Genomic DNA, 27,618 nt, shown 5'->3' on the forward strand with positions numbered 1-27,618 from the left:
AGGATATAAAGGCAGAAAACACTACAGGAAATTGGCTGACAGCAAAGAGCGGAAGAAAGAAAAGATGTCCTTACACTAAACACCAGACGTTGGAACTGGAGAAAGAATTCTTATTCAATATGTACTTGACCCGTGAGCGCCGCCTGGAGATTAGCAAGAGTATTAATCTAACAGACAGACAAGTCAAAATCTGGTTTCAGAACCGCAGGATGAAACTCAAGAAAATGAACAGAGAGAATCGAATTCGCGAACTGACTTCCAATTTTAATTTCACTTGAAAATGTTCAATAAAGGGAAGGGACAGGGGTGGGAATCATTACAAATCTTGTGCAGTATTCTTTTTTAATTTTTTCCCCTGGGTATAAATGCAATGCGTATGGGAGGGAGGGAGAGAAAGAGAGAGAGATAGAGAGAGAGAGATAATAATAATAATAATAATCAAGACCTCAGGCTAGTGTGCAGTTCTATGATTTGGGTATTTACAGTTTGTAGAGCGAAGGCGCATCCATCGGTATAAGCATGAGAATATATATATATATTGCATCAATGTTTCTATGTAAAATAAAGAGTAAGGCGGTTGCTAAAAAAACAGCTTCTAAGATGTTTAAGTTATTCACGAGCAGCACAAAGGAAAGGAAAGGGGAAAACACTGAAGGACCTATTTCTATTGCCTTTTTATGTTTAGGGGACTAGGTGCGTCTGAAAGTTTGCTTTTCATATCCTAGGTGTAGCCTGCCTATTGTATAATAAAGATAATGGCTAAAATGAATTGCATTATGTGTCTGTACATGGAAGTGGCAGTGAGAACATGCTCACATTGTATAGTAATACATTCTCCTTCCAATGAGCTGGTACTATCGACCATTATATTTAAGAAAAGAAAATAATAAAGGAGTATTGATATCTTATAATGGGGGGAGACGTCTGGGGTTTTCCTTTTGTGACTGTTATTTAAATATATTCTGTATGTGGTATCCTTTGCATGTATCTTCCTTTATGGAGCCAAATAAATTTCTTAGAACCGTGTACAACTGGGTATTTTTCAAAGTGACCCCACCACCACCAAAAGAAGCACGCTCCCCCCTCTTCTATTTCTCTATGTAGAGTATTTTTTCCCCAGGACTCATCCTTTTAAGGCTTTCAGGAGAGTATCCTAGCGGGTTTAATATAAGTGAGAGACCATAACGTTGATTTAAATATTATCCAGGTGACCACAATAAGTCAAGGTCATAAAACAGTAATGTCAGGACAGTCTTGGTAAGCGCTGGAGGTGGATTTTATGATCTGCAAATATAATGTGCTGCAGCAGTAAAAGATGCATTTAAAGGTGACTGTGGAGGAGGGAAGCAAGTCAGAAGCAGAGCAGCATTCTTGGGATGCAGACTCCTCATGGCATTGGGTCTTTTTTTTCTTTTTTCTTTTTTCTTTTTAAAGGAAAGGCACGCTCCTTTTGCCTCCTCTGGAAGAGATCCCTCTATTTAAATAAAAAAAGGAATACACTTTTTTTATTAAAACAAAACAAAACACCAGCCTCTCACATAACATCATCAACAACAAACACCGAGAATGGGGTGTCACGGTGGAAGACGTGCAAAGGTAAGACAGACGATTTCTTGGCTAAGATGCATGTCTGAGGTGCAAGCAGTACTGTGCTTCTGTGTGTATACCCAAGGCAAAGGCGGAATGGATGTGAACTCCACTTTGAAGCGACTGAGCTTTTACACGGATGGGGCGTTCGGTTGGGTTTCTTCGGAGTTGTCTTTTCGGTTCGAGTTTTCCTTATTCCTGTGTGACAGCTCATTTTAGAGCAGAATTTGCATGGCTTGAGGAACGGTGGTGCCTAGATTTCCATTTTGATCCACCAGCACCCTACCCCACCCTCCCCACCCTCTCTCTCTCTTTTTAAAAACTTACTCGTGATGAAGTCGGGCTCTTGCTAAGAGGTAGACACCACAGAGTCTGAGGTCTTTGGTTGGTTTGTTTATAGGGTGGCGGAGCTATGGCTATCCCGAGCATGTTTCATTTGCGGGTGTTCACTTTAACATGCCTTTGGATTTCAGAATTTGGCTGCCATGGGCTTCTAAAGGCAGTGGAAGACTGAAACATTTGGTGGTATTTCGGAATGTTGTGCACACACACACACACACACCCCAACCCCCTTTTCTTTGTAGATTTTCTCTTCCCGCCCCCCCCTTTCCCCGTTCCTTGGGAAAAGCTGCAATAGCAGTTACATATGCAATTGAAAATGGATAATGTCAGAACAGAGCCACTTTGCCAATGAAGGATAGCGGAGTGTGCTATAATTCAGGGATTTTCAAGCAGCTCAGTTAAACGTTTCAACCGCAGAGACACAGACAACTAGCAGGGAGAGTTGACTGCAGATTCTATTAAAAGGGGAGGAGGGGGAAGGGGAGGAGGGGGAAGGGGGAGGAAAAGGGGGGATCTTAATGAAGAGATTAAAGATGTTGCCTTAATTTGAAGAATGTTTTCTTGGGGATGATGGCTTGGCTCTGGCGTTGCTTGGCTCCTGACTTTGGCGTGCGAAGAGGCAGCCGTGACACCACAGCAGAGCCCACAAAGGGCTTGGATTTCTCCTCTCTCTCTTTCCTTCTCTCTCTCTCTCTTCCCCCTCTCCCCCCTCCCCTCTTTTGTCTTTCCTCCTTTCTGACAGAAATGAGTGTGGATCTTCCGCCCTTTCATGCAGCTGATCCGTGGTTTAGGTAGTTTCATGTTGTTGGGGTTGGCTTTTAACTCGGCAACAAGAAACTGCCTTAATTACGTCAGTTAGTCTTCATCAAGGGCAATCTTCCCTTTTCCTTGTCTTCTTCTTCTTCTTCTTCCTCTCCTTCTCATTTTCCGTTACTCACATGCAACGAGATCAGAGCTGAGAAACAATAAAAAAATAAAATATATAGCAAATAATATATATATATATAACGCAGGGAATCCAAAAGAGCAAAATGTTTCGTGCAGATTTTTTCCCATTCCAAAAATAGAAAGAGGGAGGGGGAGACAAAAGGGGGGCATGACTGGGTAGATGGAAGCAGGTTCGCACTAAAGTACCCCCCCCCAATCTTCCCCAAGAGTCTCCCACTCCAATTCCCTTAACCACATACGGCTACTTATGGACTTAGATGGATTTTGCCGGCTGCTATTGTTTCTGGCTGACGTTGTTGTCAAGGCGGACTAAACGGGGTCCCTCCTTGAGAATTCCTCATCGAATTATTGAGTTGGCTCAAGTTAAGGCCTGGAGAGTTGTCCGAGTGTCACCCGTGAGTGTTCCGGGTGCCCTCTCTCTCTTTCTATCTGTGTCTTCCGTGTGCTCTGTTTTTGGTTCTTTCGTATGCTTCAGATTTCTGAGAAGGATCCAAGAGAAGAATATCTCCAAAGAATATGTGTGGTGACTGATGCTAATATATATGTGTGTGTGCGCGCACTCAATAAACCGGCACGTTGACGGTGATTGGAAGGCTAAAATTACAGCCTAGTAACTTCTATGGCAATCTCCTGTTGCCATATCCTGGCCAGTACTCTGAGTATTAAATCAGATAAGTTATAGCATATTATGTTCCTTGAAGGTGCATTGAAGAACAAAGCAGTAAACGGGGAGCCAAGGCTCGCTCTGTCTCCTTAAGAATCCAAACAGCTCAGGTTTAAAATTTAATAGCCATTTTACATGCTAAAATCCAGGGTGGGCTATCACTTGCAAGAGCTCAAGTCACACTGTAGCTTTCTGAACATAGACTGGAATAGAATCTGCTTTATTTTTACCCTACTGAGGAGATCTGTGAAAGCTAAGTAACTGTTGACTTAAAAACATTGACTCTGCTCAGTTATGTGATTAACAAGTTGTTGCGCTGGTGGTTGACGTTTGGGTGGGGTGGTAGTGGTGGAGATTAAGGATTAATTTTTTAAAAGGAGGGTTGGAAGGGAAAAGAATAGCTATGAGAAGATCACAATTTCGAGATAAAGGTGTGTGGTGTTGTTGTTGCTGCCAATGGGGGGCATAAATGTTGATTTGAGATCAGCAATGCAAAGGTGGCAGTTCCATGAGAAAGGTGCTGTTTTGTTTTGTTTTGTTTTGTTTATCTATTGCGAAAATGAATGTTGAGTTGAGATTCCTCCAGTTTTATCCTTCTGTATGAGGTTCAGGGTTATCCTCGAAGAAGTAAGGGAGAGGCACCCCCCACCCACCCACGCTCTCAAGCAATGCGAAGGAGGCATCCTGAAGAAGGAACACAAAGTCATCACATTTTCTGTAATATTTCAGAAGGAATGTATGATTCTTTTGTAATATGCTGATTGTACGGTCATTATATAAGTTTCCCCTAAGCTTGAGGAAGAAGGGTTATGAAGACCAGCATTGTCTTTCTAGAGAGGCAAGATGGCAGACCGTATTTCGAGTAGGAAACATTTATTTTCAAAATCGGGCTTTCCCCCCACCTTGCTGCATATTTCATTGCAAAGTTGTTGCACTGCTGTTGCCCTTTTCTCGTTCCTGCTTTTTAATTTTGATGCTTAAATCTCCTTAGCAAACTTTCTGCAAGAGAGATGAGAGGATCCGATGTTCCTTCGACTTAAGTTCAATCAGCTTTGTAATAAGCAAGAGAGAAATTAACGTGGTGGCCTTGCAAGGGGGCTTGCATAAGGAAGTAAACAAGCTGGCTTTCGGCTTTTATTAGATGATTGTCTTGGTTTATTATGTTAGATATCCGCCTTTTTGAAAAGCATGCAAACGCGCTTGGCTTTGGCTCAAAGTAAACGTGGTATGGACAGCGGCTATATTCGATATCCCCCTAAGGTTGAATGCACACAGACATTCCTTCTGAGCTTTAAACGTTTTAATAAATGCAAAGATTCATCCTTTGTGCTTTGTTACTGTAAATTAGTATTTCAACAGATAAATATGTCTGATTACAGAGACCATAATTATGCGCAATAGTCCTGGGGTAATTGATTGGTCTCACTATTCATTATGTACGGGAAAGTTTTCCCTTCTCTCCATATTAACAATTCTCAGATCAGCTCCTTTTTATTTTATAACAGTATGAAGAAGGGTGGTGAGGGGAAAAAAAATCTATCATGCAGTTATGAAGTTTAATTTAACCACCACTACCCCAATGTACAGAGGGAAGTCTAAAGTAATATATGTTTAATCGACCCAAGTCAAGAAATGTAATAAAAGTTAAATCCTCCCCTACTGTGTTTTTTCTCCTTTAAACGATACTATTAGATCTGGATGAAAGCGGAGAATTTACAGACTTAAGCATTATTGCACCGAGTTCCTTTATCTCTTATGTGAGAGCATGTGTAATTATGACGATCTCGTGCTGTTTCCTGTACATCTCTCCCTTGACAAAATATTGTTTTGCTCGCTTGCTAAAACGTACTTGTCCTTTCCGGGGTTTGTTGTTATGCATATAAAATATTAGCATCTTTCCAATGTGGGCTTCCAGTGCCGCTTCATTTTTCTTGTGTATGTTGCTGTTATTCTGCGTTTCACAGCAGGTGTAACTTCAAAAGGCTTCTGTCTTTGTGTTTAGACCTACATGCTGCTGTTCCTTGCAATTTAATCGTTTAGTTTCTGAGAGTTTTGAAGGTGCTGGGAACGATGCAAAGATACACCCACCCACATCAGTAGATCAATACATCTATCAACGTAACTATTTATCCACACAACACATTAACTGGCCACAATCCAGCAACTGCACATACACCTATTGATTTCAATTATTTCCAGTGTTCATAGCCTGTGTTATATTTGTGTATAATTCGAATGTTTGCACACATATATGGTGTGTGTGCTTGCATTTCTTTTAAGTACCGGTATGTGTGCATATGCATGCTCTCTCTATATGTGTATAGGTATGTTTGCATATACTGTACAGACAAGGGGTATTGAATAGGAGGTGTCTACTTTTAACTGGGGGGGAGCCATTAGTTTGGTAAAGATAATTTAGTTCACCATGTTTGAATATTCCTTCAGTCTCTGATGGAGATTTGGAACTCTTTCATTGATATCTGTATGTGCATATAATTTAATCCTCAACAGCCTTCTAGTGATAAATGCAAATGAATCTGTCCTAGATGTTATGTTTTCTTTTTCCCCACCCCCTGTATTCTTTCGCATAATTACTGCCTCATTTAAATAGTTCCTCGAAAGTCCAAAGAACGGTCCAGATTGTTTCATGGAGTACAAGGAAGGGTGGTGGGTGGGTGTCCGTCTGTGTGCGATGTTTTGTTGGCATGTGACTCTGTGTGTGCGTGGGTTTGTCAAGAGAAAGTTCCTTTTTTTTGCTCAGCCCTAGGGGAGACTGCTGTGCCGAAGGCAGGTATAATGAGGCCTAGCGAAGGAGCTTGTGCGTGGAGCTGCAGCTTGGGGTTGGAATGCGTCCGCCTTCAGTTGAAACTTGCCCTTGTTTGTAAATGCTGCCTTCGCTGCTTAAAGTGCATGTAACACCTCCCAGTCCTAGCCGGCTCTGCAGCTCTTCGACAGCTCCTCGACAGCCGCTTTTAAAAGCAGACAACGCAACTTTGCATCCTGGAAGTAGCCTTATCTTGTGATGGATATAATTACAGCCTGTCTCGGTAGAAAGGAAGACAATGGGGGGGGGAGGTATAGAAATATGTTGAGGTGTTGGTTTTGTGGTTATTTTCTCCAGGCACTGGGCTTGGTGAGTCTAGGCTGGCTGTCTTTTTGTATTCGCTTGATTTTGGAAATCTCTTGGCCGTGTGTGTGTGTGTGTGTGTGTGTGTGTGTGTTACCCCAAAGATATGGCTCAGGGGACCAACCATTTTATGTCTCGTTTAAATGTTGTTGCCCCCTTGTTGGCTCCCGGGATCCTGCATTATTATCATTTCTTCTTCTTCTCTCCTGATTTTTTTTGGGTTTTTTGTTGTTTAAGACACCACAACACAGTGACATAAATTGGTCCTGAGGTTTAATTGCACTTCGGAATTTATTGTCTTCTGCCTCCACCTCCAAGCACTAAAGAGTCTGGAATCCAAAGTCATAACATCTGACAAAATTCTTAGCAACAAGCAAGGGGGTTGGCTGTGGGGGGGGGAGGCCATTAAACAGGTACAAACTCCTCCAGAGTAAGTTTAAATTGAATGTACAGTTTAAGCGGCCTGCTTCTTTCTGTCTTCCTTTACTCTTTACCCTGGGGTTGAATTTAAAGATCACGTCCATAGGAAATAAATACATAATTCCCATCAGTTTACGGGGGGAGGGGAGGCTGAGGCAGGACACACACGACCCTGACCCTTATATATTTAAGAAATCAAAAGGAAATCTAATTTTCCACAGTTGGAGACCTATTATTATTATTATCATTATTATTACCATCGATTGTAGCGTGTGGCAGAAATTTGTTAACTTAGGAGGACATCGGATTTAGGGCTAAAGAGAATCAGGTAGTCAACATATTTATTGGCAACATTTTCTCTACAAGGAAGGGCTAAGCGAGAAGGTAGCGGGGAGATGAAGGGGGAGAGGGTGACTTTAAAGCAGCACAGAAATTATCATCTCAAGGAGCAGGAGGACAAAACTGAGGCCACACCCAGATCCGAAGTGCCTCTACTTAGAAGTAAGCTTCGTTGATTTCACTGCCACTTCCTTCCCAACCAGCCTGCGGAGGATCGCAAGCTCTTCAAAGCTTGGGAAGGGAAGGGAGGGGAGAAAAAAAAGGGGTCTCTCCACATGGGGAAACTTCAAGGCTTGACTTTATGCTTAGTTTGCTTTCGCTTATGAAGGGCTGTCAACACTGCGACGCCTTCAGCCTACAGCTGTGGGGGCCTGCAGGGGATGCGAAAACGGTGCGCCGGGAGTTCCCAAGAAGAGGAGAAAAGTGGATTTTTTAATCCGAACTTGACGGTGTTTATTGAACCAAGTGGAAACTCGGAGCGAAGGAATGCGATTTAAGAGACGCCGCTGGTCTGCGTGTCAAGGGTGGCGTGTTTGGTCTGCTAATTCCAGGGCCCTCGCTGGAAGTTTGTTGTTCCAAAGCTCTCGTCCTCGGGTTAGCCAGCGACACTGTGGGGAACTATTTATAAAAAGCTACGCGGTGGCTCGCCTGCCCCACTTCCTCACAGCTTCCTGGTGCGAATCCAGCAGCTGCTCACTCAGGAGTCGTGTGTGTGTGTGTGTGTGTGTGTGTGTGTGTGTGTGTGTGTGTGTGTGTGGTGTTGAAGCCTTGGGTGCCTTAGGCCAGGAGTCGGTCCATGGAAAGGGAAGCGTGGAGTTATGAAGAATACGCCAAGGCAGCTAGTGCTTCTGTTGGGGGGAGCCAAGCTGGTGGGAAACTTAACGATTTAAACAGGGCTATATAGGGGTTTTAGGCGTGCAGCCATCCTTTGATGGCTGGATTCTCATTACGGAGGCCTTAAGAGGGAGATGGGAGTCGTACTGAGTTCCAGTAATCCAGTTATGTGCAGATAAAAACTGGAGAGGGGGAGAGACTCGTGGATAGAAGGAGGGGGTGTTAGGTGATAGTTCTTCAAGTTTCCCTACATACACTACCAAAATGGCGGAAGTAGCCTAGAATATAATGATTTTTTAGTGCCAGGTCTATACTGAGGATCAATAAAACACCAGCCGGGGTCACTCCCCCCCCTCCCTCGTCATTCACATCACAAATGACGACCTGGGATTTTTATATCTACTAAATAAATATATACGCATGCTGCATATATAAATAAAACTTTTAGAATGTATTTTCTTCTTCTTCATCATCATCATCATTCAGCAAGCCCCTTTCCATAGTTAGCTTCTTTCATCATAAAGGAGACTGAAGAAGCAGACGTGGACCACATTACTGCAGGACTGATTGTCTTCCATCAAAGGGACACGATTTTGATAGAGAGACACTCACTCGTCTGTCGCTGAGACTGAGACGCTGGGCAGAACGCGTAGAAACGTAGCCATTTAATCTTCTAGGTAAAACTATACCTTTGATGCCAATATGATCAACCTCTCCGGCTGGGATTCCATCTCCGAAAGGAGAAATGTTTCAGAACAATAATTTCTTCGCCACAAAGGTCAGCCTAAGTTTTCCCGTGTAGACAGATCCATGGGGTAGAAGTATACAAACAGCAGTCTATTTCAGACGGTCTCTGGTTATGTCCTGCGGTTACGCATGCGGTTAAAAACTGATCTGTTCCTTCAGTATTAAGGACATGTCTTCATTTTATCTGTAGACAAACTGCTCCCTTCCCTCGACTTCTAGTTCGACTCCCAGGCACTGGACTCCTTGAACGAGGAAGGCATTGCACTACAAGTCCTAGAGGATCATTGGCTATGAACAACCTGCAACACTGGGGAAAGTTGTTTTTAAATGCGGGGGTGGTGGTGGTGGTTTGAAGTCCTCCTTATAAATAAAGACATCCTTGGCTGTTAGGCTTCATTTTGTGTAAACATTAAAATGCTCCATCCAAGAATATTTCAGTGACCTTCCTTGTATTAAGGTTAACTACCGTGTTTACTTTTCCACGCCCTTTTCTTTTATAATCCACGATTCTTGATGTGTTAATTACATGTTAGATCTTCTGTCGTTTTGCGGGGGGGAGCGCCATTGCACTTTCTATTATTATTTTTCCTCTGAGCAGAAAGTGTATATTTGTGTGTGAGAGAGAGAGAGAGAGGAAGAGAGTACGTCTAAGCAAATTACCATTCCTCTGCAATATTTATTTTTGTAAATAAAATTATATTTTCAGTGCAACCCAAGTGAACATTTCATCTTCTCGGAGCATTTCCCTGCATATTCTCCCCTCCCCTCTTCTTAATTTCTGCATAGAGGACGCCTCGAGAAAGGATTAGAAGATGGCTCGGGTATTAGCTTTCCTTCGAACGTTCAGAATAAGGAGAAATGAAGTCACTGGAGACTTGTGATTGACAGATAAAATGAACTCAGGAAAGGCCAAAGGACATATTATGCTCCTATAGGAATATTTCCCTTCAAGAAAGTGCTAGGCTGAAAACGGTATGAGCATAGTGGGCAGGAGGAGATGGCTGGTTCAGGTTTCACAGCAAGACTGTTTTCAAATTTGGATTTGTTGGATACACACACACACACACAGAGGGAGGGAGAGAGAGAGAGAGGAGTACATTTCTATTTAAAGTGTGCTCCTTATGAAATAAAAAACACTATTTTCTCTACATCAACTATGGCAGACTGGTGTACAAATAATCAAGAACTCTTGAATTAAGACGCAGTCTGGAATATTTAATCAGCTCCTTCAAGGAACTTCTCCAGAGTCCTTTTTTTTCAACGGGAGAGATTTCTGCAAGGATTTGACTGTGTCTCCTTCCTTCTCCCTACTCTTCAGATTTTCCAAGCAAGGTGCCTAAAATAAACCCACTCCTGCTCGTGTGTGTGTGTGTGTGTGTGTGTGTGTGTGTGTGTGTGTGTAGGGGGACCTGCACACTCTGTGTCGAGTGTAATGTCACTGATGGATACTGCATCCCTCAGGGGCACATGCCCCCTCATCTCTCCTTCTCTGCCCTCTGCCTTTCTCTCTCTCTGTCTCTCCCTGGAACCTCCATAACCTTCCCTGCATACACTTTCTTGTGCCTTCCCCCCACCTTTTGTTGCAAATTTACCGCACCTCCAAGCCGCCTCTGCTGCTATTACATGGGAAATCTTGAGTCCTCTTCGTCAATGTAAAAATAATAATCCATCTCTTCTTGTTGTTATTATTGTTGTTGTTGCTGCTGCTGTTATTGATGATGTTGCTATTCTTGTTGCAGTTTTTTTTTCGGGGTGTGTGTGTAATCCTTTTGCAGATTTCTTCTCCCAAAACAAGCGACCAGCGCCATCCTTCCAGACCTCTAAGGGCACAAGCTCTTTTACCTACTACTCACTCTCCCAAGCAAAGGTTATTATTAAAGCACAACGCACATATCACACACATCTTCCAGTGAAGTTCTGCAGACGGTTTGGTAAACAAAAAAGTTCCAATGACATTGTTTAAATAATAATAATAATAAGCACAGCAATAAAACCAAGAAATCAGACCATACTTGAAAAAAAGAGAAAGAAACACCCTACACCCTGGCTTGGTCTCTGAACATACAAAAAGTCCCTCACTCCCAGCTATGCCTTATAAGTGAAACTTACTCGTACAGTTTTATTTAATGAACGACACATTTATGAACAATCAAATGATCCTCGTAAAAATTTTATTGAAGGACATAAAAACATCCACGGCTACTTGCCGAATAATGTAGCCTCTCAGAGAGTACAAAGATGAGAGACACATTTTTTGTTATTATTTTCCACTCATGCTTTACAAGGTCATCTTGTCCCTCCCAGAAGATAGTTATCTCGTGTGTGTGTGTGTGTGTGTGTGTACACACATACACACATAAATACACACACACACAAACTTACAAATACATGCACACTCATACACACACATAGATATACATATACATAGAAATATCTGTCTATATTTAGCTATCTATTTATATCTAGATAGATGTAAAGTCAGAGTACACGACCCCAAGATTTTTTGCTGCTAAATAAGCTGACGAATATGCCTCCTAGTACAAATGACAAAAGGTCCTGTAATCAGGCAAAAAAAGGGAAAAAATATATAATGCCCATAGCCATTCATGGGCTGGCGCTGAAGAGGGGGTGAACCGGCAGTGCAACTCTGCTAGGACCTTGAACCGACCCCCTCCCACTTTAAAGATATTCCATGTAATGTATCCATTATAGAATACAAGCTGTAGAAGCAAAGAGACCAGACAGAGACAAATTGCGTCAAGAAATAGTTCCTGTGATACCTTGCTACACCAGATACCTTGCAGGCTCATTAATACCAGGGCTATGGAAAAGCCAAGTCGCAGAGCGAGCGAGCCGGCGAGCGAGGGAGTCGCCTTTCAGCTAATGGCACGTAAGAACCAACCGCTGCTAATAACTGCATTATTTCAAGAGTTTTATGAAAACCCAAGACGCATAGGCGCTATTTAAGAAAAAAATAGTAAGAGGGGAAGGGGAAAGGGGGAAAAAAAAGACCTGCGGATTGATCTACACTGTATTTTTGGGTAAATACAATCACGTGAGAGCTGGGAGCCAATGACAAACTAGGAAAGGCTGAAAAAATAATTACCTGCCCTGATTGTTCTATGAGAAGATAAAAAGTACACATACAGTTCATACAATAATCTTATGAATGTAAAAGAGGGGGGAACAATGTCGGCTTCTGGTCCCATAAGCAACTATTATGTAGATTCCTTGATTAGTCATGAAAGCGAAGAACTGTTGGCATCAAGGTTCCCAGCTACTGGCTCTCACCCTGCAGCAGCTAGACCTTCAGGACTAGTACCGGAGTGTGCAGATTTTCCATCCTGCAGCTTTGCCCCCAAACCGGCCGTTTTTACTACTTCGTGGGCTCCCGTGCATTCCCAGTCGTCCGTGGTCTACCACCCGTACACCCACCAGCCTCACATTGGAACTGACACCAGATATATGCGCACTTGGCTGGAGCCTATCTCCGGCGCTGTCTCTTTCCCAGGTTTTCCAACCAGCAGCCGGCACTACGGGCTTAAGCCCGACGCCTTCCACGGCCGCAGGGACTGCGGACCGGTGGATGGACGTAGTTATCCGGATTATATGTACGGATCCCCGGGAGATCTCAGGGACAGAACCCCGCAGACTATTCCCTCCCCGGAATCTGAGGCCATCGCTTCCAACAAACACAAAGAAGAAAAGACCGAATTGGACCCTAGTAAGTCGAAGTCATTCTTGTTTACAACCGGGAAGGCATTACAGCCCTCCTGCACAGTACTCAATAAAAAGAAATTACCTTGCTGTTTAGAATTCTTGGCATCCATGCCTTGAAAACTCCAACTGGACAGGCTTAAAAACCTGACTTAGAAGATCATAAGGGCAGCTTGTAGTTTGTTTGGTTTAGGGGAAAGAGGGGCGGGAGGAGAAGGGAGTTGGGGGGATCTCTTCTGTGGTGATGGTGATGATGATCGTTATTATTTTGTTTCCTCACTTTGGAGAATCCACTTGTTTGATAAAATATTCATAACCTCTCTCATGCCCTCCCTTCTTTGCCCTCCCTCGTTCGTACTTTTCGAGGAACGGGTCTGGCTAGCGAAATAGTTTGGGCATGTGGGAGGGAAAATAACATGGATATGTATTTCTTTATTTTCAAAGGGAGGTCGGCAGGCATGATTCATAAAATCTTTGCATCAAGGCAAAAGAGCATGCCCTGGCTGGTAGTGGTGGGAGAGAAGGAGAAAATGAGTGCAAATTATGAAAAGCAAAAGATTTGGACTAGGAGAAGGGTAAATAACCAGCTATAATTTAATAAATGGAGGAGAGGGATCTTTTGAAAGAACAGTGGACCACTTACATTTTTTGGTGAGGGTTATACAGTTCAACGTGCTAGGGAAAGGAGCAAAAGAATAAACGCCCTTGAACACTGACAAAAGAGCAGATCTGGGGCATCCCAAGGATTTGTGCATTGCTAGTTTAAAAAGTAATAATTCTTCTGCACAGTAAAATGTTCACTTCCTAGTGGCCATATGCCATTTAAGTGTGGGTGATTGTTTCTGGGCAATGAGGAGTCAAAGAACAGCATGCAAAATATATGGATCTCCAGCCAACTTCATGCCAGGAATTTGTGTGTATATTCTGGATGTCTCTGTGCATCATTTTTTATTCATATACACAGAGACGCTCACATGCACACACAGCACAATATCATACCCATGCCAGGTGTTTACAAAGCCTTCGGGCCTAACAATCTGATCAAATGTTGGTGCAGATTAATCCTGGTAACTTCTGTGTCTTTGTGCCATGTCAGCACAGAGGCAGAAGTATGTGCGCTTTGTGTGTGCATATGTGTGTACACAGTGCTATGGAGAGAATGCAGCTAGGGAAGTTGTTTAAGTAGCCTTGAATCAGGAGCATATTTACTGACTCCAAACCTCTCAAAAAGAGGAAGTCTAAGTTATGACTTCCCCCTAACAACGATAGAAGGAGGTTTAGTATAAAATAAGGTGCTTTGGGATTGAGAGGGGGAAATATTTTTCTTGGAGTCAGTAGGCTTATCCTGGGGCATTCTCAAGATATTAAAAAAAAATGCCAGCAGTTCCATCAGTGGGAAGGTTATAGAGAGGGGGTTGGAGAGTAATGGTTGTAAACAGAGTTTATGGGCCTGTGAAGTGGTGTGAATTTTGACTCTTTATTACTGTGTTCTTGGATTACTCCTACTAGTGTTCATGTGCAGGAGTATAGTATTATTGTTATTATTAAACTCATTGCTCCAGTTTTTCTTTTAAACTGCAACATGCTGGAGACAACAGATAGCTTAGCTGAAAACAGTATAACAGTCGGAAGCAGAATGCAAACTTGTTCCACCAGAAATCATTGAGAACTGTCTCATTGCCGTTAACGTTGATGTGCAGTGCATGTTCTATAAAAGAATACACACGCCCTTAAACTATCCTGAAGGTCACTTCAGATTTGATCGGATCATGCTGCCAAACAGAGGGGACTTTTTTAAAAAAACAAACCCAGAAGAATAATAAATGGATGTATCTGGATCTGTGGGGTCCACCAACTTCAGTTACTGGTATATATTTACACATACACACAAACATATGTTTAAACTGCCGAACTGTTTCTTTTCCAGACAATCCCGTGGCAAATTGGATTCATGCGCGTTCTACAAGGAAGAAAAGATGTCCTTACACGAAGTATCAAACGCTGGAATTGGAAAAGGAGTTTTTGTTCAATATGTACCTAACACGGGACCGCCGTTATGAAGTGGCCAGGGTTCTTAATCTCACGGAGCGCCAGGTCAAAATCTGGTTTCAGAACAGGCGAATGAAAATGAAGAAAATGAACAAGGAGAAAACCGATACTAGTAAAGAGCAGCAGCAGTGAAATTGGCCGAGTCTCTCCAAGTCAATGGAGAAACCGAGGCGCTGGCTCTTCCTTCCTTGGGGTTCGAAGTGTTTCTGACTTTTTTCCGTGTGCTGATGAGTGTTTAGAATTAGTTAAACACAGCAACCATTCTGGAGCAAAAGACATAAAAGAGTGCTTTTATAAGAAAAAAAATTAAAAAAATACAACTAAAAATAAACATTTCCTTTTCTTTTCAGAAAACAGCAAAGTACTTGAATTTTTTTAAAAAAAGTATTTTATTTCGTAAGTTAAATTTATCCAGTGGTTTGTTTGTTTTTAATTATTATTATTATTTCATGACGTCGTGGCTGCATATTTTGTACAAAAGGAAAGGAAAGGTGGGGGGAAGAAGAAGAAAGAGGGGAAAAAAGAGGGGGTGATTGCTCAAACAATGTTTCTGTCATCGTGTTCAACGTTTCTGGTGTACTTATTTGTGTCTTCTATGATTGTCACAGAACCGTTCTGTAATGCTGTTATGTTTTGCTATAGTAGAGCAGCTCTCTGTAAATATATACCTAACGTCACAAAAAAAGAGGAGAAAAACCAACCTTTGATAGTCGAGGTGTCTTTTTTATTATTATTATTATCTTTTAAACTCTCTTGGAGAAATCACACCTTACCCACCCACCCCCCAAACTTGCACATGGATTGCAAACCTTGCCTTGAATTCTTAAAGACATAACTTCGGAAAATACGCCCCTGGAAGAGAGGGAGAAAACTGTTGGGAAAATGCCCTCTTTCAGGAAGTCCGATAGGATAGTAAAATAATAGAGCTTCCGCTCACAACATACTCCCCCCCCCAATCTCTTTCTCTTTCTCTTTCTCTCTCTCTCTCTCTTCCCTCCCGCCCCCGATTCCATATATCTATATCTGTACGTCTATATAGTGGTAGTCTCATAAAAAGAGACATTTGGGTAAGGGTGAGTGTGTACTGCACATTTTAGTCTAGGGTAATTAATTGTACTAATTTATGGCCTCGGGCAATCAAACTATATGTACGAGATTAAATACGTGTGAGCAGTAGTTGTTCATGCAACATTCTTACCTTTTGTTATCTATCGGAGACAAGAGTATTAGAACTCTTTGGGATTATCAATTAAGTGTCAAAAATACGTTACTGTGTTGCTTGGGGGCCCAGTCATCTTATTACTTTCGGGTGTGATGTATCAAGAAAGCAACAGTCAATGGTTTGTTCGCATTAGTGCAGATAGGAAAGGATGGAAATTAGGAGATGATAATAGTTTACGCCAAAAGAAGGGTTTTTTAATTTTATTTTTAGGGATTAAGAAGTGCAGTTGAGGACTGGAAGATTCTCCTTCCAGCCCCTCTGTAAAGAAACAAGTTTCTGGACAAAACGCTTTCCTTCACTTCCACAGGCTAGCAGAAGGCAAATCTGTGAGTGTTAAAAAATCAGATTGTTTGCACTGCGTAAGGACGAGTTAAGTGACACGAGGTGGATGGAGGGTGGGGGGAGGCAAGGGATTTTCGTTTTGCTTTTTTTTTTTTTAAGAGTCCATTTTATCCTCCCCTACGAATGGATGTTTCCGAAGGTCCTTTCCAAAGCTTGCTAAATGAAAGACCAAGGGATAACAAATGAGGAGGCAGGAGATGTCTCAGCATAACAACTTGTTATGAGGTCTCTTTCTTTAATGAAATGAGTCCAGCACTGTTTTAATCTTTCTAATGATAAACAGATCGTGGGGGGGGGGATGGAGGCCGGGTAGGGAAATCGCGGCTTGGGGTTTGCCCAGCCGGATCCAACCTTCTCAAGGAACGAACGAACGAATAAATAAATACAAAATCTGGAAGCCATTATCCCCGCTGATGTCATAAAACATTTCTTTTGCAAAGCTTCTGCCTTTTCGTTTCATTAGATACCGGTTTGTGGCTTCATTTATTTATTTATTTATTTGCTTACTTAGGAAGGCGAAAGGAGCTTTTACACACACACACACACACACACACACACTGATGGGCGGAAGAGAATCGCTAACAAAATCTGTTTTAGCCTTCATCCGCTGATGTTCTTCAAGATACAGTCGGGGGTGGGGGGGTGGGGGACACAGACATTCAGGAGCTGCAAGAACATTGCTAAAAGCCAACCTTCCACACAGTGATGGTCGTTTAGTATTTTCCCACTTTTTAAGCTTCCCGAGCAGCAATCATGATAATAATAACGATAACTTCTATGGCAATTGTTTTTAGATTTGTGCGTTTGTGGTGAGGTGGAACAAAAAGGAAACAATCTCCATAATACCCCCCCTCTCTCTTCATTTCTTTCTCTCTTTCTGTCTACCACCACCTCGGTGACAGACCTGCGGCCCACCGAGAGGCCGTTTTATTAACTTTGATCCTTCACCATGCTTGTAGAACCTTCCAATTCCACCAGACCTCATTTTCAAGATTACTAAAGATGCAGTCTCTTTCACCTTTCTTCCTCCCTCCCTCCCTCACCCCACCCCTACCCTGACAGACTTCAGCAGGGCTGAACTCCCATTGGAGCTAATGGGGACGAAAAGAATGTAAGTTATGCTTCCTTTGTCTCCATAAGACTGTTGTTCTCTCTCCCCCTCCCCGCCTCCTAGTGCTTTCTTCTGGCTTGCTTTGTGTGCGGGTTTTAATGGAAGAATACAGTTATAGTTCATGTGCAAGTCTTCTGCCAAAAATCCAGGATGATGCTTGGTGTGTGTGTGTGTGTGTGTGTGTGTGTGTTGTGTGACATTTGTATGTGTGTAAACACACACACACACACACACACACACACACACACACACACACACACATTTCAGAGTCAGATAGAGTCCTCCGGCTCTTTGCAAGTTTACTCAAAAGTCAGCTCCCATTGAACACAATGACGCTTGCTCTCAAGTAAATGTGCATAGGATTGTAGCCTTAGCAGTGGAGAAGATCAAAATCGTTGATTTGTGTTTCAAATGCAGTCCAGGCTTCCAGGCGTGGTTAGCGCATTATTTTTAAACAAAGGCAAGATTCCAGCAAGACCACCTTTTTCCCTGCAGATACCTTCTCTGTGAATTCTTCATATTTGTGTGTTTATGCACACTCTATCTATCTATCTATCTATCTATCTATCTATCTATCTATCTATCTATCTATCTATCATCTATCCATCTATCTATCCATCCATCCATCTATCCTGTAATGTATATGTGTGTGAAACAGAAAGTGCTCTCATCTTCAGCTTAAAAAACGTCTCCTTTGTAGTCGACACAAAAAGGACAGGATACAGCAGCTTTGAAAGCAACCCCATAGGTACATTTCCGCAGCCCAAAAATGCCAGTTTTACAACTCTGTTTGTCTCACTGCTGGGTGCACTGAATAGAAGTGAACAAAACAGGACCACAGAACCGGCTAGACGTCTGGCCTTAATTGTTTTATGGTTTAAATAAGGTGGGTGCTCTTCTCTTTGAAACCGGATTATTGGAATGTTTTGTCTACCAGCAACAAACAACAGACGCGCACACACACATGCATACACCCCATTATAGCCCCCCATCCTTGGCAGAGGAAGGAGAGCTAGGGGGCACGCGGGGGTGTCTTTTAAAACAGGGAGCGCTGTGAGGTGGGGGAGGTTAGCAGGAGAGATTATAGAAGCTGCTGCATTTTGCTTGGGTATGGATTGTATGTCCATGTGCACGCGCATGTGTGTGCACTGTTGTCGTTGTTATGGTGATGGGTATTTTTAGGGTTTGTGGAGGGAGGGGAAAACATGAAAAATGGGGAAATGTGCTGCCATTATTACAACACACACACAATTATATATAATCACCAAAATCTGATTTCGGTCCCTTATTGACTGAATGATGGATGCACATCTTGATCATCACATTCGATATGTTTTTATTCACCCCACATTATGTAAAATCAGATTTTGTTTCGTTTTTGTTTCCTTTTGGACATAAGTGGATTCATGTACTGGGGGGGAAATGGGGGTTGTAAAAAGAGCGCGGTGATTGATGATGCGAGGTCTTTCTCCATTTCTTTTTTCTTTTTGTTTTGTTTTTTGTTTTGTTTTTGTAACTGAAAGGTTATGTTTTGAAAGCGCGTGCTTTGGGGAGAGCTGGCGCAAGATGGCGCTGTTGCTCAATCTTAGAAGCGATTAGCTGATTTACTTACAAAGCCTGCAGTTCGCACCTTTAGGCCTCTCTTAGAGATTGTAAGAAAAACAGACCTCAACAAATAAGTATATACAACACCTCTCACCTGCGACTCCCGGCTATGGTTTACAAAATAATGTCAATTCTGGGTTGGAGCAGAAACAGGCTTTTTCTTATTTAACTGAATCTTTTAGATAAAATAAACGTTGAAATTGGATTTGCATAGCTCTCCACAATCATAGACGCAATACACATATGCAGTGAGAAAAGGAATATTCAGTTCATCGACAGCTTGTCAAATATATCAATCCTCTGCCAGAAAAATATATTTTATGTGTTTTTCTTTATTAAAGTCAAGATACAGTTGAATTAAGAAAAGCAATCACATTTTAAGTAGCAGACGTGTTTTGTGTATGGAATAAGAACATTACATTTTGAAAATAAAGATAAAAACCACAATGGACAACACAATCGGTTATACCAAGCTAGTTATGAAATATTGTTGTTTGCATGCACACACACACATATACATGTAAAACTCCACCATGAACAAGAAGCGTGGCGTTTTCTATGCATCTTATATGACAAAATGATGGTTTTCTTCCAATAAAAGAATTGTATCTAGCAGAATTGAATCAAAATACTTTTCTACATGAATATTATCGATCTCTTCGCTGCATTTTCTCCTGTTAACTCTCAGAACATCACAAACATCTGTATTTTCTTCCTTTATGCCCTAGTTCAGTTGCAAATGCTATTTTTCAATTATTTTTTGAAAAGATCTGCATGGTGGATGATGTTGGAAAACATTTCACCAACTTTCTGCCTTCCCATCAGCTGCTTAAAAATGTTCAAGAACATGTACCGTAAAACCTGAATTTACATATCCTGACACTAAACACATTTCAATAAGGGGAAGGTTTGGCCACTGGAATTTTAAAACTGGAAAGCAATATTGATCACTGTCCTTGAGCAAGAATTCTATTGACTCTGAGCCGTATCTGCCAATTAAGCTAAGGTCTAACCCATTCAGTTGTTACATGTGTTGGAAAGAAAGAAAGAAGAATCTATTTATTTTATTTGGTAAGCCTTGGTTAAGTCTTGCCCTCCTCATAGTAAGTAAGCCTTTGTTGGGAGAGGGGAGAAATTACAACCTGGCAACAGACTTTTGTTGTTGAAATTAGACAAAGGAAAGTAAGAAGTCAGGCTATATAAGTTAACAAAGGGGGGGGGGCAAAATATGTCCATGGATGTGTTTCCAAGAGTGTTTTACGGTTTTGTACACATTAGAACAGTTGGGATTTCCTCAATTCTGGTTTTCTCCACCCTCTGAAATTCATTTACTTGCCATTTTCTGGGGAAAGGGAGGGGGAGGGAGAAAGAGAAACCCAAGAAGAGATTTTGAGAGGGGAGAAGGGGGTTGCTGATGAGTTTATGAAAGGGCCATGGGAACAGCTAATTTATAGAAGTGTGCCTGATTCTTGTCTCTTATTTAAGAAGCTTCCCCCCTCCTCCTCCCAGCCTCGCAAAGAAAGAAACCAGCCCAGGAAATATTAATTTGCAAAGTTTAGAAGGAGGGGAAAGCTGCTGGTTTTATGCTTCTGTTTTAATAGCCTGGGTTCTTTAAGGCAGTCGTAAAAAAAAAAGCAGCCTCACAACCGAAAGTATTCAGCCAATGGTCACTCTGGAATGGAGAAAGTACATGGGGGCAGGAGAGATGTTTGCAATACATGGATACTACATACGACTACATGCATAAGACATGCGAACGATTACCCACCATTTGGTAAAAGCGACGGGGGCAGGTAGATAGATCCTACATTCTGCCACACACACAAAAAACAACAACCCAGGAAACCCTTCATATCCTGTGGACCTTCAATCTCCCTCCGCCCCACTTTCCCAACTACTTGGACGAGACATTTCCTGTGGGCAGGGTATACTTATTTCCTTCAAGTGACGCCTTCCAATTATTTTCAGATGGCAAGATCGAACCATTGGTCCAAAGACAAAAAAAGAAAATATAATCATATTCTTTCTACAATCTTTATTTGTTTAAAAGGCACACACACACACACACAAAAATACATACAAAGGGCATTCATAGCCAGCTGAGATACTCTAGGCTCCCTATGTTCTTTCTCTCAGTCTCTCTCTGTGTGTTTTAAACGAGGGGTTTGTTCCCCCCCCCGCTAATCATAACACCCCCTAAGAGTGACAGACACATAAATAAGGACAGTTCCATTGCTAGAGTTGGGGAGGGGGTTGAGTTTTGGACGGGGGGGGGGTTCCCCCTTGATTGTCATCGTAATATGGCCTCCTAAAGCTATCCGGTGTTTTTTTTCTGCCCCTCCCCCCAAAAATTGATCCGGGTTGGCGTTTTATACCTATTACCTGTTGAAGTAACCTAAATTGACCTCGCCGGCGCATGTATTTGCTCAGATAAGTGAAGAGGCTCCGTAGCATAGGGGTGGGGTGGGGGAGAGAAGGTGCACCTAAGGGTATTACTGCGCACCTTTCATAACCCTGCTCCATTCACTAGATATGAGGGTGTATGTGTGTGTGTGTGTGTTTTTCTCTCTCTCCCCCTATCCTCCTTCTGAGGGCTGATTATTTCACCTCCCCGTCACCCCACGAACCCCCCGATTTCCTTGTCATTTTCTTCCTAGCCTGTCTTGGTGTGGTGGATTGATGAATCCAGATCGCGTGTGAGAGCAAGCGAAAGAGAGAGAGAGAGAAAGAAAGAGAGAGAGAGAGCGCCTCACCACCGGGATTTTGAGGAATTTGCCTGTGGTGTTAAAGGGAAGGGAAGAAGTAAGAGAAACTGAGAGAGAGCTCTACCTATCGACGGATATAAGAGAAGTCAAGAGCATTAGGCATAAGCAGCCATACCCACTCAGGCACTATGAAACGTCTTTGAGAGAGCGAGAGAGCGCGCGCATTAAAAAAAAAAAAAAAGCCACAACCAGCCACTAACCAGGACTTTGCAGAGTCCAGAGAGCGCGAGAGCGAGAGTCCTTAGCACTGATCTCTTTATAGAATTAAAGACTTTTTTTTTTGGTGGTGGTAAAAGGTTGGTTTCCTTCTTCCTTTCATGCGAGAGCCATGAGTTCCTACTTTGTAAATCCTCTTTTCTCCAAGTACAAAGGCGGCGAGTCTCTGGAACCAACTTACTACGATTGCAGATTTCCACAAAGTGTAAGCAGAAGCCATGCTCTCGTGTACGGTCCGGGCACCACGGCTCCCAGCTTCCAACACCCTTCACACCACGTCCAAGAGTTCTTCCACCACGGAACCTCCAGCATCTCCAACTCTGGATACCAGCAAAATCCTTGCGCCCTGGCGTGCCACGGAGACGCTTCTAAATTCTATGGATACGAAGCCCTACCAAGGCAGTCGCTTTATGGTGCCCAGCAAGAGGCGGCCGTGGTACAATATCCTGACTGTAAATCCTCTTCCAACAGTAACTCTAGCGAGGGACAAGGGCATTTAAATCAAAATTCTTCTCCCAGTCTCATGTTCCCATGGATGAGACCTCACGGTTAGGACCATTTTTTTCTTCTTCCTCCTTAAATGTGTTCTTTTCTATTTAAGCAGAGAAAGAAAGAAAGGGTTTTAGAGAAGGGGGGTGGATCTGAATTTTGGAGAGACAGGCAAAGGCAGATAGATAAATAGTAGGGTTGGTTGCAATAATGTTTCTTCTTCCTGTTTCGGGAGGGGATATATATATATATATATATATATATATATATATATATATATATATATATATATATACACACTAATATACTATATACTATATATATATATAGTAAACAAGGCTGTAGCTGGCTTTAAAAGGCAGTAAGGCGATTTCTGGGTTTAAATCACAATAAAGTAAAACTTTTTTAAAAATAGCTTGCCTCGAGGAGAGCAGTAAGATACAGCTCCCACGAGGTTATTAGCATGTTGATAATACGCTGGGTCCCCCCCCCCCCCCCCAGAAATGTCATATAGCTTTTCCTAACTGCTTGACGTCTTGGGCTAAAAGGTGAGCTTTAATAATAATAAAATATCGCTGCAGATCATTTGAATATTTCTAGAGATCTTTAATATTTAAAGTGTAAACTTTGAAGGGCAACTTTGTTCACAAATTTTTGTTTTAAGGAAAAGACTTAAGAACACTTAGAGATGATGGTGATGACGACGGTGATGATGATGATGACGATAATAATAATAATAATAATAGCAGTAGTAGTAACGACTCTACAAATTGCTGTATTAAAAGTAACTTTACTGAAAGGAGCTGTGCCAAAATGCCCACAGAATTCTCTAATACTCTGCTCAGCACAAGTTTCACCCTCTTAGAATGTGGCTCAGAAGTCTTTTTAATTCAAAACACATGAAGGCTCGTTTGCTTGTTTTTAACTGGGAAATTAAAGGACAGCTTTAGCTATAACGCCCCTTCTTTAAAACACAGTTGTGTAAAGATGTCTCAGAAAGGCTTCAAATCAGACATATAACACGGGACAGAATATTAGAAGTTATTGTTATGATTGACGATTCTGACTTCCAGGCAAGCCTCTAATAAAAATCTCGATAATAACAAAATGGGGGGGGGAGGGATGGTTGTTGTTGTTTAAAAACAACAACAACAACAACAACAACAACAACAACCTCGTATGTAAGAAATAACAATACATACACACTGTGGTCTTTTACTATAATTATTGTTGCTGGGTTGGCTTTGGGTGCCTTTTCAACGTTTGTATATATGTTGCTACAGCCATGCATATGGATCCCTAAGTAGATACACAGAAAGCAGCAGCAGAGTCCAAAATACCCACCCACCCCAAAAAATTAAAACTAAAAGAAACTGTAGTGGAATACCTATCCTGAGGGTTACTAAGGAAAACCGAGAAACAAGGAAGTATTTTTTTAAAAAAGTGCATTTGCACTAGGAAGTCAAAAGTAAATTTTGCACACAGACAGGGGAGGAGGAGGGGGAGGAATGTATGGCAGGAGGTCTGCCTTGGAACTCCGATTCCTAAGGTAATTTTATTTCAATATATGTTTTCTTTCATTTGACTGTTGGAATGCTAGAAGGGGCTGTAGGAGGTGGGAGACAGACAGTGGCGAGGGGAGTGGGTGGGTGGGTGGGAAGTGGTCTGTTGTCATTAGGAGACATGAAGGCAGAATCAAAGCTGAGAGAAGAGACCCTAACAAGTTATTTGTTGTTGTTGTTGCCTGTTCAACAGCTCCCGGAAGGCGCAGTGGCAGGCAGACTTACAGCCGGTACCAGACCTTGGAACTAGAGAAGGAGTTCCTCTTCAACCCCTATTTGACACGGAAGCGGCGTATAGAGGTCTCTCACGCCCTGGGACTGACAGAGAGGCAAGTCAAGATCTGGTTCCAGAACAGGAGGATGAAATGGAAGAAAGAGAACAACAAGGATAAACTCCCCGGAGCCAGGGACGAGGAGAAGACGGAGGAGGAAACTAACGAGGAAGAGGAAAAAGAAGAAGAGGAAAAAGAAGAAAGCAAGGACTGATCTCTCTCAGCTCCTTGAAGTCCTCGTTTTATGGCAGATGATAAATCGAGATGTTTACGACGGTCATTCGCTTTTATAGAGTATAGAATGGAGAGACTCACACACAACAGTAACTACCTGTCAAAAGAGTTGTAGCTCCCCCTTTTTATTGTCATAGGACTTCCCTTAGTTCCCCCCCTTCCTTATAGCAGCATTTTTAAAAAAATAATAATAATAATTTTAACTTTTTAAAAAACAAAAACATTTTTGTGTGTTTGGCTTCCGGTGAAATAACTATAGAACAGGTCTGGCTTACAGATCCAGTCCTAAACCCAGCACTATGTATTTCCAGACGAATGGACCTCCTCGCCATCACCACCAGCAGCAGTGACCCCACCCCCTTCTACTCCTTGCTTTAGTTGTCAGCAAATACAAGGATCTTACATATTTATTTGGGATAGGAAGGACTCCTATTTCTTCTCGACCAGGTTTAACCACCTCCCCAAGTTTAATAATATAAAAGGTAAAGGGAGGGAGGGAGGAAATGTATGAAAACGCTTTATGCTTAGTCTTAACTTTAAAACAAACAAACATCCCTATCTACCTATGTGCCCTTCCATGCCAAGGTCCATTTATTATTTTTAACTTTTAGCTGTGCCAATCAGTAGCTACTAAAGGACAATTTCTTCTTGGAAGATGGAGGCTTGACACATGCCTGAAGACAGCACCACATGCTTATTAGTTATCTATGAATATATCTGTATGTTGTGTCTACCTATATACGCCCTGCGGTTTGGCAGGAAAAAGCTATAGCATTAGGCATTTTGGCTTGGAAGGAAGCCCCAGCCAAATCAATGGGACTTACGTTTGAGGAAACGTGCTTAGGATAGCTGTGAAGGACACGGAACCACCTAATGATTTCTCTGGGTGTTGTTTACTATATTACTCGTGTGAGCACTCGAAATTCTTAACATACTACCTAATGGGAAACCTGCAATAATCATCTATTAGCAACAAGGTGGGGGCTTACACATACTTAAAATAAAAAACAAAAAACTTGTTCGAATCATTTTAAAGAGGAGTTGTGTATTGCCCCAATGCAAGCTACTAAGTAGCAGAAAATAATAATGAAAAAGAAAAAGAAAAAAAAGAAAAATACAAAAAAACACATTGTAATGTATCTTATCACTACCTATAGAAGGAGTCATGCTTTGAAAGTATTTGTAACGCGGTTTTGTTGTCGTATGTTGCTGCTTATTTTCTCTTGGAAAAAAAATAATTCCCAACAACTGAAACTGCCTAGATAAGAACGCACAGTATTGTATTCTTTTATTGTGCTTATAATGTAGTTTAGGACTTAAATTGCACTGAATGTATAGTTATCTATTTGTCTTGACTTATCTGTTAATGCAACATGCTCGAATTACACACTCTCTCTCACACACACAAAAACATACACACTTGTCATTGTTTTATGTAAACCATCGTTCTCTGCGTGTTCAAAACTCTGAATGTAGCAATTTCTGTCAGAAATCCAATTCTGGCGACCGTGGATTTGTATTGTATACGTGAGTCATTACGTAAATAAACAATAAAAATTGAGGGGAAGAAAAGGATTGTGGCTTTCTTAAGCAGTTTGCCAATTCTTTAAATCCACACCCACTGACTCAGGAGGTCTTTGCAGAAGGCAGTGGACGATTCATACGTTCAAGTTACTTAACAGTTCAAAACCAAGACTCAGGCTTTTCACTTCCAAAGAAACGAGGCGTTACGTTAACACGTTCACAGACTAGGGTTAAGAGCCTTAAGCCTGGAATGCCACGGAGATCCGTGGAACTTGGTGTCACTTAAGGATTAGCATCAAGACAGCAACTGGGTAAACAAAGAGAGGAGGCGAAACTCCTTCTGCCATGACCATCAGTTCACTGCTGGTGCTATGAATTCACACGAGAAGATCTCTTAGGCTGAACTCCTCAAGACACCTACTGGGGAGTAAGCCCCATTAAATATACAATGGCTCGCCCTGCACCTAACAGACGCGTTACAAAGATTCAAGCCCCACCTTCGTCTAAACTAAGCTTTGCGTTCTGTTGCTAGCCTCCAAATTTCTACCTCTACTAATATATTACTTCTTGCTTTGCTGTAAAGTATAACAATGGTTTTCTTTAGCTTCTTACGTTTTTAAAGCATATCAACAGCGACACTCTTCCTTCCACTGGCATGGGGGGCATAGCTGCCAAGTTTTCCCTTTTCTCACGAGGAAGCCTATTCAGCATAAGGGAATTTCCCTTTAAAAAAGGGATAACTGGGCAGCTATGATGGGGGGGGCAGGTCGAGTATTTGTCCACTGAAAATGTCATAGTTCGCCATTTCACACCTAATATTTTGTGGTGTGTGTGTGTGTGAAAGTGTGCAAAGACGGAAATTAGCTGGAAGGATTCCGTGTGTCTCACGTCCCTGTCCATATCTACATTATGAAACGACCGGAAGGAGACATAATGGAGACATTAAAAGGGGGGCTTTGCGATGGGCTGTACTTATTTATTTATAAGAAATACTTTGTTCAGGAGCACAATCAGCAAACTGGAGGAACACCCTGAATATTTTTCCATTGTGTGAATGTAAGCAAAACACACTTTGCTTGACAAAATAATACTGGCAAACATTTTATTTTCTCTCTTTCTTACTCACACACACATGCAGAGAGATTGTGTGTGTGTGTGTGTGTGTGTGTGTGTGCATACACATATACAGGCACACACACACAATATTGAGAGGGTGAGTAGGTGGTATTCCTATAATATTATTATATCTGGCCTGCGGTGAAATGGACTTCATCCCACAATGGTATTTGGTATGAAAGTGGACAGGTTGTTTATACTGATACCCCAGATAAGGCATTGCAAGATTCCTAAAATACATCCTGGCTTAGTAAACTGAATCTGGAAAAGATACTGGGAGGCTGAGAACATTCTTAACTTCCAAAAACTAACATTGAAGTCTTTAAATATTTAAATAACTGAAGAAAGAGAGCGGGAGAGAGAGAGAGAGAGAGAGAGAGAGAGAG

General features: G+C 41.9%; 3 protein-coding genes across 3 annotated transcripts in view; all 3 read left to right on the top strand.

Annotated features, from left to right (window-relative positions):
- Positions 1-27,618, top strand: part of HOXC10 (homeobox C10) — a 130,009-nt gene that overhangs the window by 4,287 nt on the left and 98,104 nt on the right. Inside the window, exon 2 of the mRNA XM_035100236.2 lies at positions 1-1,596. Within this exon, the coding sequence (XP_034956127.1) occupies positions 1-278 (278 nt within the window). The 3' untranslated portion in view covers positions 279-1,596. The remainder of the gene's footprint in view (positions 1,597-27,618) is intronic.
- Positions 1,591-18,059, top strand: HOXC9 (homeobox C9). The gene is made up of 2 exons (XM_035100227.2): positions 1,591-12,732; positions 14,653-18,059. The coding sequence occupies exons 1-2, from the start codon at positions 12,174-12,176 to the stop codon at positions 14,904-14,906; spliced, it is 813 nt and encodes a 270-aa protein (XP_034956118.1). The 5' UTR covers positions 1,591-12,173; the 3' UTR covers positions 14,907-18,059.
- Positions 18,053-27,618, top strand: HOXC8 (homeobox C8). The gene is made up of 2 exons (XM_035100211.2): positions 18,053-22,583; positions 24,280-27,618. The coding sequence occupies exons 1-2, from the start codon at positions 22,148-22,150 to the stop codon at positions 24,570-24,572; spliced, it is 729 nt and encodes a 242-aa protein (XP_034956102.1). The 5' UTR covers positions 18,053-22,147; the 3' UTR covers positions 24,573-27,618.

This window comes from Zootoca vivipara, chromosome 2, assembly GCF_963506605.1.
Source record: "Zootoca vivipara chromosome 2, rZooViv1.1, whole genome shotgun sequence".
In the NCBI taxonomy this organism is placed as follows: Eukaryota; Metazoa; Chordata; class Lepidosauria; order Squamata; family Lacertidae; genus Zootoca; species Zootoca vivipara.